The sequence below is a fragment of the Cibotium barometz genome, chromosome 53 (assembly GCF_041138505.1).
Source record: "Cibotium barometz isolate CiBa-2024 chromosome 53, ASM4113850v1, whole genome shotgun sequence".
Classification (NCBI taxonomy): Eukaryota; Viridiplantae; Streptophyta; class Polypodiopsida; order Cyatheales; family Cibotiaceae; genus Cibotium; species Cibotium barometz.
The window spans coordinates 11,335,897-11,348,108 of record NC_141098.1 but is presented as its reverse complement, the minus strand read 5'-3'; the positions used below and the strand labels follow the sequence as shown (position 1 = coordinate 11,348,108).

Below are 12,212 nucleotides of genomic sequence, written 5' to 3'. Positions count from 1 at the left end.
TTTGTTCTAACTCACTACTCCTTTACACCCAAGCTAACTCTCATTTTTCATTTCAATACTAGACATCTAAGGTGTAGCATTATATGGTAGTGATGTGTGTGAACACACATAGGACCGTTGGGGCACTTTTTCCCTCACTAGGAGGGTTTTTCCCAATATGTACACCCTCTCATCTACTCATTTTGGGGTGTGTACTTATCTTTTGTATTTAGCACACATTTGTTAACTCCAATCTAGTGAGTTTGTGTTCGTTCAAGCTTCTCTATCTTGTGTGTGTGTGCATTGTTACAACCCTAACCCTAATTCCAACAATTGGTATCAGAGCTAGCTTCCTTGACACTTGATCTAGTAGTCTACCTCCCCCCTCATGGCTCTGTTTTTATATCTCTAATATCGAGATATCCTCCTAGGAGAAGAAGCTATATACTATAGTATGTTGTATACAAACATAGCACTCTTAGGGTTCGTGGCACGATTCGGGAGTATTTTGGGCACCGTAAGGTTTCTACAGACGTTCTGGAGAGGCATCATTTTGGATTGGTTCTGCTCGATTTTGGGCGTTTGGATTGTGCAGCAACGGCAAAGATTTGGTGTGCAGCAGCATGTACAGTGTCTTCAACAACATCGACCATCATACTTTTGCCAGTAACACTCTATTCTCTATTCTGTGTTATTTTTCATACACTTTGCAGGTGATTCAGTCATCCGGGGTTGCATTCAGTGAATACTGAGTACTTGCAATGTGTTGAAAGATTTTGCATTTGACAGACAGTCATGGCTAGTAGTAGTGATGTATTCAACATGTTGTCTATTGAGGACAAACTTGATGGGACTAACTACCCATTGTGGTCCTATATGATGAGGCATGCACTGGTTGCTAAAGGCCTTTGGAATGTGATCAGTGGTAGTGAAACTCGTCCTATTTCACAACTACCAGTGCAACCAGGTACATCTAAAGTAGAATCTGATACAAATGTGGCTTCTCCACATGCACCACCTCAGTAGCTCCCACTGCTGTGCTCAAACAACACGAACACGATGGGATGGAAGAGATGGACAGGCACATGCAGTGCTTGCACTTTCTGTGAAGCGAAGCATTATTCCTCATATTCGGTCATGTAAGACTTAAAAATAGGCATGGGATGCCCTTGCTGCATTATACCAGGTGTGCAATAATGAAGCACGTATTGCATATCTACGAATACAGTTAGAGTCTGAGCACATGAATGAGGGAGACTCAATGGACAACTTCTTGACCAAGATCAAAGATTTTAAGGAGCATCTCGCTAGTGTGGATGAGATATATCCTGATAGTACATTGGTGCCCACAGTTCTCAATGAATTACCGGATTCTTATCAAAGTTTTGCCTCTACCCTTAGACTCATGATGAAGGAAAATCTAAATGTCCTTACATTTGATGAGCTGGTTTCAGTACTTTTGCAAGAAGAGTAGTCTAGGTAAAATAGATATGTTATGCGAGTTGGTAATCAAGCTTTTGTTGCTAGTCAGAAGGGAAAAGGTAAAGCTTCTTTTGCATGGTGGCTATAAGACAAAATAATTATCCTTAGGTAAGGATACAGAGAAAGAAGGTGATAGGTAAGGATACAGAGAAAGAAGGTGATAAGCCTAAAAAGAAGGGCAAGTGTCACTATTGCAGGAAACCAGGGCACTACATAAATGAGTGCAAGAAAAAGCTAGAGAAGGAGAAAAAGAAAGAATCGGGCATGGTTGTGGTTGATGCATCTGCACACCAAGTGCAAAGAAGAAGAAATCTGCAAGTTTTGCTCAAGATGATTGGGCATGGACTGTACATTGCAGTTATGACCCTTCACTTCATGATGTATGCATGTCAGCGGGCAGAATCGGATGCTTGGTACTTTGATAGTGGTTCTAGTAAGCACATTACTTCACAAAAAAAATTATTCTCATCTCTGGAATCTATCCCAAGTACAAGAACCGTTACATGTGAAAGTGGTTCCTCATATCCTGTCATCAAAGGAGTTGGCAGAGTTGTGCTCACTACTGCAAATAGAGCTGCATTTACTCTTTCTAAAGTTTTATATGTGTCAAGAATTAAGAAGAACTTCCTGTTAGTTTCAGCCTTAGCCTTTGTTGAGATATCGAGCTCATCTAGTGAGGCGGTGGACAGTGATGACCCGCCTAGGGGATAGGCCCCACACTTACACCACTGCCATGGTGTGAGAGATCATGGGTGATATGCGGCCAGTGGGATGACAGGCTGTGTGTGAGATCATGGGTGATATGCGGCCAGTGGGATGACAGGCTGTGTGTGACAGCCATTCTAGAGACTGCTGGCATAGTTATAGCACCAGCTCATTTAGTTGGGTTCACAGATTTTCAGCCTCTCACCTTGTGTGCTCTCTTTTAGGGTTTTGTGAGTGTGTGTGTGCTTGCAAGAGCTCAAGCTCTCTTCTCCCCTGCATCTTTTCATGGTATCGTGTAGACATTGTGTGTGCTAAAGGAGGTCAACAGTTGCCATTGGGTGTATGTATACACATTGAGGTCACTGGTTGTGTGACATTTGAGTGTAATACAGTACCGCTTGCAGAAAATATAGCAGTTTATGCAAGACAAACCAGAGTACTGTTTCTGGTCAATTTGTGTGTCTGGCAAGATGTCAAATGATGTCATAAACCAGATTGTTTTCGAGAAGCTTGATAAGAACAACTTCTATGCTTGGAGATTTAGGTTGACAAATTTCCTGATGGGAAAGGGTTACTAGGACTACATAGAAGGCGAGCATGAAGAGGCACCGGAGATACCGGAGATCAATCCGACTGCTGCAGATGTAAAAGAGTTCAAGGATTGGAACCAAGGAGCCATAAAATTTATGTATTGGCTCTCTATCAGCATACAGGATACCATGATTGGGCACATACAGGATGCCAAGTCCCGCAAGGAGACGTGGGACACCTTGGTAAAACTCTATGAAACGAATACCAAGGCACAAAAGATACAGTTAAAGAATGAACTTCATACTGTGGAGAAAAAGAGTATGTCTATGAATGACTATGCATTGAGATCAAGGGTATTGTGGAATCCCTTGCATCTATTGGTGTTTCAGTAGATGATGATGATAAGGTGGAAGTCTGTCTACGTGGTCTCGGGCCACAATACAAGGCGTTCAAGATGTCTATTCAGACTCGGGAAAACATTTTCAATTTCACAGATTTGGTGTCTATGTTGATTATATAAGAGAAGAGCTTGGGTGAAGACCAACAGTCTTCACAAAACAAAAACAGTTCAGAGCAATAGGCCTTCTACACAAGTTCAGGAAGAGGACGAGGTAGAGGAGGCCATGGATGCGGCCAAGGAGGTGGCTGAACAGGTAATCAGAATTATGGCCAGCAACAGCAACAACAGTCCTCCCAGAATTCACAACAATAACACGCAGGTGGAAGAGGCCAATTCAGAGGCAACGGGAGTCAAAGAGGTCGTGGGAATTGGCAAAGACAGTATAATGATACACATGGATGCTTTTACTGTGCCTGGACATGTGCAGGCAGCTTGTTATAAGAAGTAGGCTGACATGCAAAATGAAAAATTGCAGCAAAATAACTATGCATCCTCGAGCAGAAACAATGAGGATAATGAAAGGTTGTTTGTTATACAGCATATCGTTAATGCCATGTCTGAAAATGTTGAAGCAGCACATAAAGATGATGTATGGTACGTTGATTGAGGTGCTTCGAACCACATGACAAGTCATGGGGAGTGGTTCAAGGAGATGAAAAATCTTGAAAGACTAGGTTTTGTGGAAACAGGGGACACTGCTCATCCAATTGCCCATGTTTGGAGATGTGCCATTGTCTATGCAGGATGGCAAAGTGAAGTACCTTGCAGATGTACGTCATGTTCCGAACATAACAAAGAATCTGTTTTCAGTTGGCTAGATGATTGAGCAGGGTTTGCAGGTTCGGTTTAACCCTGATGGTTGTTATGTTGAAGACTTTAAAGACAAGTGCAGGTTGGTTGCAAAAGGTAACAGAGTGGGCAGAATGTTTACATTGAATGTAAACATGCCTGAAGTGAGTGCTGCGATGTTTGCAAATGGTTTAGGAATTGTTGCAGACACAAACATTTGGCATAAAAGAATTGGATATGTGAATGTGCAGAGAATGAAGTCTATGCAGACTTAAGGAATTGTGATAGGGCTGCCAAAGTTTAAAGTTGAAGATATGCAGAAAATATGTGAAGCATGCCATTTTGGAAAGCAAACAAAGCATGTATTTCCACGTAATAGAAATGTGAGCAGAAATGCACTAGATGTTGTGCCTTCATATGTATGGGGTACGAAGACCATGTCTATGGGAGGCTGCAGGTATTATGCGACATTTATTGATGACCATACAAGGAAAGTGTGGGTATACTTCATGAAGGAGAAGGGTGAGGTGTTCACTCATTTTCAGAATTTCAAAGTTATGGTTGAAAAGCAAACATGGAAATATGTAAAGTGCCTAAGGTGGTCAGATGAAGGAGGAGAGTACTTCTCCAATGAGTTCTCTGAATTTTTGAAGAAGAATGGTATTCGGAGACAGTTTACATGCAGATACACTCCGCGCAGCAAAATGGAGTTGCTGAGTGAAAAAACAGGCACATTGCTGAGATTGCACGAGCATTGAGAGAGAAGAATATGCCGCATAGTTATTGGGCTGAGGCTGTTTCTACAGCAGTTTACATCATGAACAGGACTCCAACTGCAGCCATACATGATGTAACTCCAGAGGAGAGGTTTACTGGCAGAAAACCTGAGAACTAAGTTGGATTCAAAAGCTGAAAAATGTGTTTTTATTGGGTATTCCCTTGAGCAAAAGGGATACAGGTGTTATAACCCTGCTACACGTGAGTTGAGGGTGTAAGTAGGGATGTTGTTTTTGATGAGATGAGCAGCTGGTATGCTGCTGAAAAAGAAGCTGTTGGGACTGATGTGAATGGAAATGTGGTTGCACAGAATACAAGTCAGCAATCACAGTCTTTGGACCAGGAGAGTCCTCATCTAGTGGTTCAGTTGATAGACCACATGGAGTGGCAGGATGTGTCATAATACCAGTCCTGTGAATGTGATTAGTACATCACATAAAGGCAAAGAGAAAGTGGTTGAGCCCCTTAGTATGCCTGACATTTCTACAGGGTATTCTCATGTTGATGGAGAGTCTAGTGGCTCAGAGATGAGCCTTTGATGAGGATCTTGGGATACCAGCTATGAGAACACCTGGTGTAAAGAAGGCTATGGAAGCCATGAATGCAAAGCTACGAAGATCTGAAAGAGTGAAGAATCCTGTGCAGAGGTTTACCTATGATGGTTATGTGGCACATCACTATGCATACATGGCAAAAGTTGTACAAGTTGTAGAGCCCACATGCATTGATGAGGCTGTTGGAAATGTGTGTTGGGAGAAAGCTATGGATGAGGAGATGGATGCACTATATAGAAATGAGACTTGGGATTTAGTGCAATTGCTTGAAGGCAAGAAAGCCATTGGATGTAAGTGGGTGTACAAAGTAAAACATAACAGTGATGGAAGCATAAGCAGGTACAAGGCTAGATTGGTAACCAAAGGATATGCGTAGACATACGGCATTGATAATGAGGAAACCCTTCAGCCCAGTTGCCAAGATAGCAACAGTGAGAGTTGTGATAGCAGTGGCTGCGTCAAAGCAATGGTCTTCACATCAGATGGAAGTAAAGAATGCATTTTTGCATGGGGATTTACAAGAAGAGGTGTATATGTTGCAGCCACCTGGTTATGAGGATGTGAGTCACCCCGAGCGTATTTGCAGGTTGAAGAAAGCCTTGTATGGCTTAAAACAAGCACCAAGAGCATGGTCTGACATGATTTCTGAATATCTTGTCACTATTGGCTTTCATGTAGCCAATGCAGATTTCTCGCTGTATGTGAGACATAGTGATAGAGGGGTTGTGCTTGTTGTCATCTATGTAGATGACTTGATCATCACGGGGGACCATGATGCAGCGATCTTTAATGTAAAGATCTTGCTTAGACAGAAGTTTGCGATGAAGGATCTGGGGGAGCTCAGATATTTCTTGGGCATTGAGGTGATTAGGTCACCACATGGTATTGAATTACTGCAGAGACAGTATGGCTTGGACATGTTGTCCAAGTATGGTATGACAGGCTGTAAGCCTATCTCAGTGCCATTGGATCAGAATGGCAAGTTGAGTACAGATTCAGGAGAGATTTTGGAGGATCCTACTATGTATAGACGCATAGTAGGAAGCTTGATCTACATGACGATCACCAGGCCGGATTTGAGCTTTGCTGTTGGGTTGGTGAGTCAGTTTATGCAGGTTCCACGGAAGCCGCATCTGGATGCATTGAGACGCATACTGAGGTACGTGAGGTCTACTTTGCATTGTGGACTATTTTATGAAACTGGGATAGAGATATGTGTACATGGGTACACAGATGCTGATTGGGCTAGTAGTATCTCAGATAGAAGATCTACTAGTGGATTCATGTTTTCTTTGGGGAGTGCTGCTGTGACTTGGAGCAGCAAGAAGCAGCCTATGGTTGCTCTATCCAGTACAGAGGTGCTGCTATGGCAGCATGTGAGGTAGCTTGGTTGAGAAAGCTACTTGCAGATTTGGGTCTATCAGTGGATAGACAAGTTGTCATTTTCTGTGACAACATTAGTAGTATACATTTGGCCACAGGAACCCAGTTTTTCATGCTCGCACGAAGCATATAGAGGTCCACTACCATTTTGTCAGAGAGAAGGTTTTGACAGGAGACGTTGACCTTGTTTATATCAGCACACAGGATCAGGTTGCTGACATCTTCACCAAAGCATTGGATACAGAGAAGCTCCGCATATTCGGGGCTTCACTTGGTATACATGAGATGGAGTTGAGCTCGAGGGGGAGTGTTGAGATATCGAGCTCATCTAGTGAGACGGTGGACGCTGATGACCCGCCTGGGGGATAGGCCCCACACTTACACCATTGGCATGGGTGGTGAGATCATGGGTGATATGCGACCAGTGGGATGACAGGCTATGTGACAGCCATCCTAAAGACTGGCATAGTTATAGCGCCAGCTCATTTAGTTGGGTTCACACTATAGAGAATCCTAGTATATATTTGGTTGAGTACCTTTTCATATGTGTGTACTCTTATCTTTATATATAGTGTGTTGAGTGTTATGTGAAGAAGAAGATTTTCAGTCTCTCACCATGTGTGCTCTCTTTTAGGGTTTTGTGAGTGTGTGTGTGCTTGCAAGAGCTCAAGCTCTCTTCTCTCCTGCATCTTTTCAGCCTTGTCAAGCTTGATGGTGAAATTTGTGGATGAGAGATGTACAGTTCAGGATAGAAATGATGGTTATTCTATTATTGCCTCAGGTACCTTGTTTCATGGCCTATACAAGATGGATGTATTTGAGAAGTTGTAGCATGATGCTTGCTTAGTCTCTACGACTCATGCTATGAGTGATGCAGAGTTATGATATGCACGATTTGGCCATCTAAATTATGGCAATTTGTTACACCTTCAAAGGAATGATATGGTATTTGAGTTGCTAACTCTTGAGACCCCTAATAAACATGTATGTAGGGTGTATTCTTGGTAAAATACATCAGGCATCATTTCCAAAGGATGAATCTATGAGAGCTGTTAAGAAATTATAGCTTGTACGTAATGATGTATATGGTCCTATGAGAACACCATCTATTGGGAGATATCTCTATTGAGAAAACATGGTGCTTATGCTAGATCAAAATGAGTGGAGGAGACAGACCAAAAATACAAGAAATGAACTTATTTATTAAGTTGCTTATTATGCATACAACTTGACCTTTGCACCATTCAAAATGCCTTCTAGCTTTGCCTTTAAATAGGTGAGCTAGTGGACCATAAGTCCATTCACACACACACACCCTTCTCCTACCCTTTTACATGACCCGTATGACGAAGATATGATGATGTCAACTACCAAACCCACCAGTGATATGAATGTCGAACGATCATACAGGCGCCTCTTGAGTGTCAGCTCATATTAAGCTTGACATCTCAACATATGTAATTAGGGAATGAAGTCCAAAAAGAAATAAGAACTACACATCACTTCTTAAGAATCTAACCACCAATATATACAACTTCGAAGTGTACATCACCTGTCAAGAATTTGACCACCAATGAATACAATTTGGGTACCATAGTTACACAATCAAGTATAAAATATCCATTCTAAACATGGCCATTACACTTTTGCTCCATATCATTCATTCAAAACCAGGGGACGTATTTAATATAAGAGAGAGAGAGAGAGAGGAGAAAGGACTGAATACTTTTTGGTGGACCTAATATTTTCTTTTGTGTTAAAATCATTTATTGGCTTTGCCTTTCTAACCTTTTTATTAACTACCCAAAAACAAAAAATAATTTTTGGCACATTGCATGCAGAGAGATAGAATGCTCATCTTGTGTGTGTAATAACATGCAGGCACTGCTTCACAAAAAAATATATAAGCAAGCCAACTATATGTGGGTGCATGCACTTGCTTTATCCATACTAGAGAGACAGGTTCTAGATTGGCCTGCCTTTGATAAGGCCCATGTAGCTACATGAGAAACATCAATGTGTTGATAGACACCATCATAGACTCTATGCTTTCAATGTCACAACTATGCACCCTTGGTCAATGGACATTTTTATAGCATCAAGCAGCTGCTGAGTCTTCCTTGTAATAGCAGGCCACCATGGGTCCAAGGCCCCTGTGCCATTCTTAATCCCCTTTGCAAGGCTTGCAAATTTTTGAACCAAAAGGCTTTCTTGAGTTAGACTCGTGTCAACTTCATGAGCATTGACTTCTGCATTCCAGCTTATATCCATGGGTTCAAACCTGCCCACACCATGAACTTTGAACTGTGCTGAATCCTCTTTGAAGGGTATCACAAAATCTTCCACCTCAACTGTGCCTCTAGTCCCATAAGCTACTAAAGACATGGCCATGTTTGCATAAAATGAGCAATGCAGTGTGGCTGTCCGCCCATCATCCCAAGTAAAGGAAGCACCACAGCTTGTGATCACCCCTTGTTTACTGAATTTTGCCCCTGGAAGGGCGATGACACTTGCAGGGAGATCATAATCATAAGCCCAGAGTATTCCTCGGGCACAATACCAACCCAAGTCACCAAGTGCTCCTAGTGCATCAAGCTCTGCTTTTATCCGTATGTTCTCTGTGAAGAACTGTGGAGACATTTCTGTCATTGGAACGAAGAATGATGAATGGACCTGAAACAACAATTCCAATCAAAGGTCTTAAATCTAGGCATGTTACACATACACCCCCCATATTGTGGACTGGCAAGTTGTGAACGAGCTAAATTGCCTGTTCATCAGTTGCAGTCGTCTGCCTGTCATCTACATGTGGGCTGTAGATGATCCCTTAGCATGCCAATGATCCTTATCCACAACTCATGCAATGCTTCACGAAAGAAAATTACCTCTAAAATATCACCAAACAACTCTTGATTTTTAAGAACTTCCTTCATTTTGGCAGTCCGGGGATGATGCATCCACATGGTACAATCCATCAATTGCACACCCTGCTTTTCACAAGCTGAAATGATCTTATCAAAATCTTCAGTTGTTAATGCTGGAGGTTTCTCCAGTAGAACATGTTTCTTCTTTTCTGCAGCTTTTAACGCCCATTCCAGGTGTAATGATGTGGGAAGAGGAATATACACGACATCCACAGCTTCATCATCCAGCAAACTCTGATAATTCCCATAAACCTTGGAGTCAGGTGGGAAACCATTGGCCTTGGCGAAACCTTGTGCCTTTTCCAAAGATCTGCTCCCAACAGCATACAAGCATACACCTGGAGTCATAAGAATTGCCCTTGACATCTTTCTTGCAATGTTGGCACATCCAAGGATGCCGAATCGCACAAGCCCATCATCCATGTTTTTGCAACAGGCCTTCAAAGCTTTCTCCTTTTTCACCTAAAGAAGCCAAAATACAACAATTCAAATCATGACAAGAGAGTCAAACCTTTTCTTATTAAAGAAATTATTGGAGGCAATGCTTTGGTCAAACCCATAGATGAGATCTCGGATGTCATTAACCTGTTGGTGGCACACCTTTTCCACCAGCACACACCTTGGTCCCCGTCCTACTATATGCAGACGATATAGTGCTCATCTCAGATTCGGCCAAGGGGCTACAGAGGCATCTTGATGCATTACATGTGTTTTGTGAGCAGCCGGACCTCACAGTGAACCTTGGCAAGACCAGGGTGATGATTTTCAACACCTCACACTCAGTGGTATCCAGACATCACTTTACCTACACAGGCAGCCCTGGCCCTTCTCCAGAGACAATGCTTCCAAACACATTTCCAAGAACCCAGTACTAAGGGATGGTTATTGGACACCTTAGTGACTCCAGCAGTGATGTATGGGGCCTTTTTTTGGGAACCAGACCTTGGGGATGAGAATTAGAGGAGGATGCAAAAGGCTTCAGGTTATGATGTTTTTCAGCATGACCCGGAACAAACCATCACGCCCAGACCTCATCGTTCTTGCGGAATTTGGAGCACTACCATTGATAGTGGATGCACTTTTCCAGACAGTGACATACATACACTGCTTTCACTCCTCCACATCCCAGACAGACAGACTGCCAAGGATTACATTGAAATCATCCCAACAGCAAGTAGAGCAGTAGCAGAGGCCTCATCTCACCACTTTCCAGTGGAGACGGGGAGAGCAGAGGGCATTGCCACAAATGACCAGATCTGTTGACTTTGCTCTAAGAGGTCGAGAGGGAGGAGCATCCCATCACGACTCCCAGGAGTCACCCTAGACAAAGCTCATCAGTCTCAGCGCACTAGATGCCTACAGTTTGACCTTCATATGAAGCTTAAGATCCCGGAGATTCTACAGAGGCACATGGATGCTTCCCCGTGTGGGCAGTGGATATGGAGAACCTCTTTGAGGTCACAGAATCCCCAATTTTGGATATTTTGGTTGATTCACAGCTTCGGACATTCTTCAATGATATGGGCAGCATCTAGGGGATCCTTCACAGGTACAGGAGGGCTCTTCACGCAGCAGGAGCAGCACAACAGCAATTTCAGCCCATCAGGCACAACCACTTGCTGCAACAGGACCATAGAGGGTATGGTCCCGCATCCCCCTCCCCCTTTATTTCTGTAGCACTTTAGAGAATTGTGCTCTGCAATATCCTCAAGTGTCTTGGCACATACATCTGGTGACACGTGCCTGTGCATGAGCCAGTTTTGCCACCTGATGTCATACAAGCTTAGGGATTTCACACACTTGCATGAGATGGAAATGCAGTGCCTCGCGCACTTCCTGACAGAAAAGGCCAACTCATGGCCTTTTGCTTCAGTCATGGTCTTCAAGGAGGGATCTGATGTCTCCTTCAGGCATAGAGATTTGCAGGAGAAACTTTTGATGTTTAAGACCATAGAATCCATCAGTTGAAATGGAAATTTCGTTTTTTCTTCCTGTTAACACAATCAGGCAGAAGACAGAAGCTTACCTGCGAGACTTGCCGCTGCTTAGTACGAGTGAGTGAGAGAGTGTGTGCGCGTGAGAGAGAGAGAGAGAGAGAGAGTAGTGTGTGTGTTTCGAGATTAACGACAACCACGAAATTCTTTTTCATATTTTTATTTTCCTGGCCTTTATTTAAAATTCGGCAAAAATATAAGCTTGGCATAGGCATGAACACATCGTTCATAATTGTAATCTGTTTGGCATAGACTCGTATTCATGAACACATCGTTCATAATTGTAATCTGTTTTTTTTGGGGAGAATATTCGAAATATATTAATCACTGAAGATATTTACATCAAACCATCCTTTTACAAATTCAGAAGATATTTACATCAGCCAACCGTTTACAACACTCTAGAGCCCCCAACCTGTTCCAGGTCACACTATTCGGTAATTTGCAAAGAAAGTCTCATCTTTCATCCTCCCACACAAAAGAGGATTGACTCCAAGATACATGGTAGCCTAACTGCATACAAGCTATCATCATAGGCTCAGTAGCAAAGCCTTTTGGTGGGAGCTTTTCCAAGACACATTTACGTGCCCAGACCTTCACCATAGGTCTAATGCCCAGTGGATTTTCTACAAATGCCACAAAAGTATAAACAAGATGTTTCTCCTTGAGATACCACCTCTTGGTCCTGGGTCCA

General features: G+C 42.7%; 1 protein-coding gene across 2 annotated transcripts; it reads right to left on the bottom strand.

The window, feature by feature from the left end:
- Positions 1-8,344: 8,344 nt before the first annotated feature.
- LOC147608284 (Oxidoreductase family protein) lies at positions 8,345-11,644 on the bottom strand. 2 transcript variants are annotated; one of them, XM_086789054.1, is made up of 3 exons: positions 11,551-11,644; positions 9,486-9,986; positions 8,345-9,273 (listed from the first exon to the last, which is right to left on the bottom strand). In XM_086789054.1, the coding sequence occupies exons 2-3, from the start codon at positions 9,945-9,947 to the stop codon at positions 8,644-8,646; spliced, it is 1,092 nt and encodes a 363-aa protein (XP_086645180.1). In that variant the 5' UTR covers positions 9,948-9,986; positions 11,551-11,644; the 3' UTR covers positions 8,345-8,643. The 2 variants fall into 2 exon arrangements, with proteins under 2 accessions (XP_086645180.1, XP_086645181.1); XM_086789055.1 differs by lacking the exon at positions 11,551-11,644 and adding an exon at positions 10,110-11,121.
- Between the last annotated feature and the right edge of the window lie 568 nt (positions 11,645-12,212).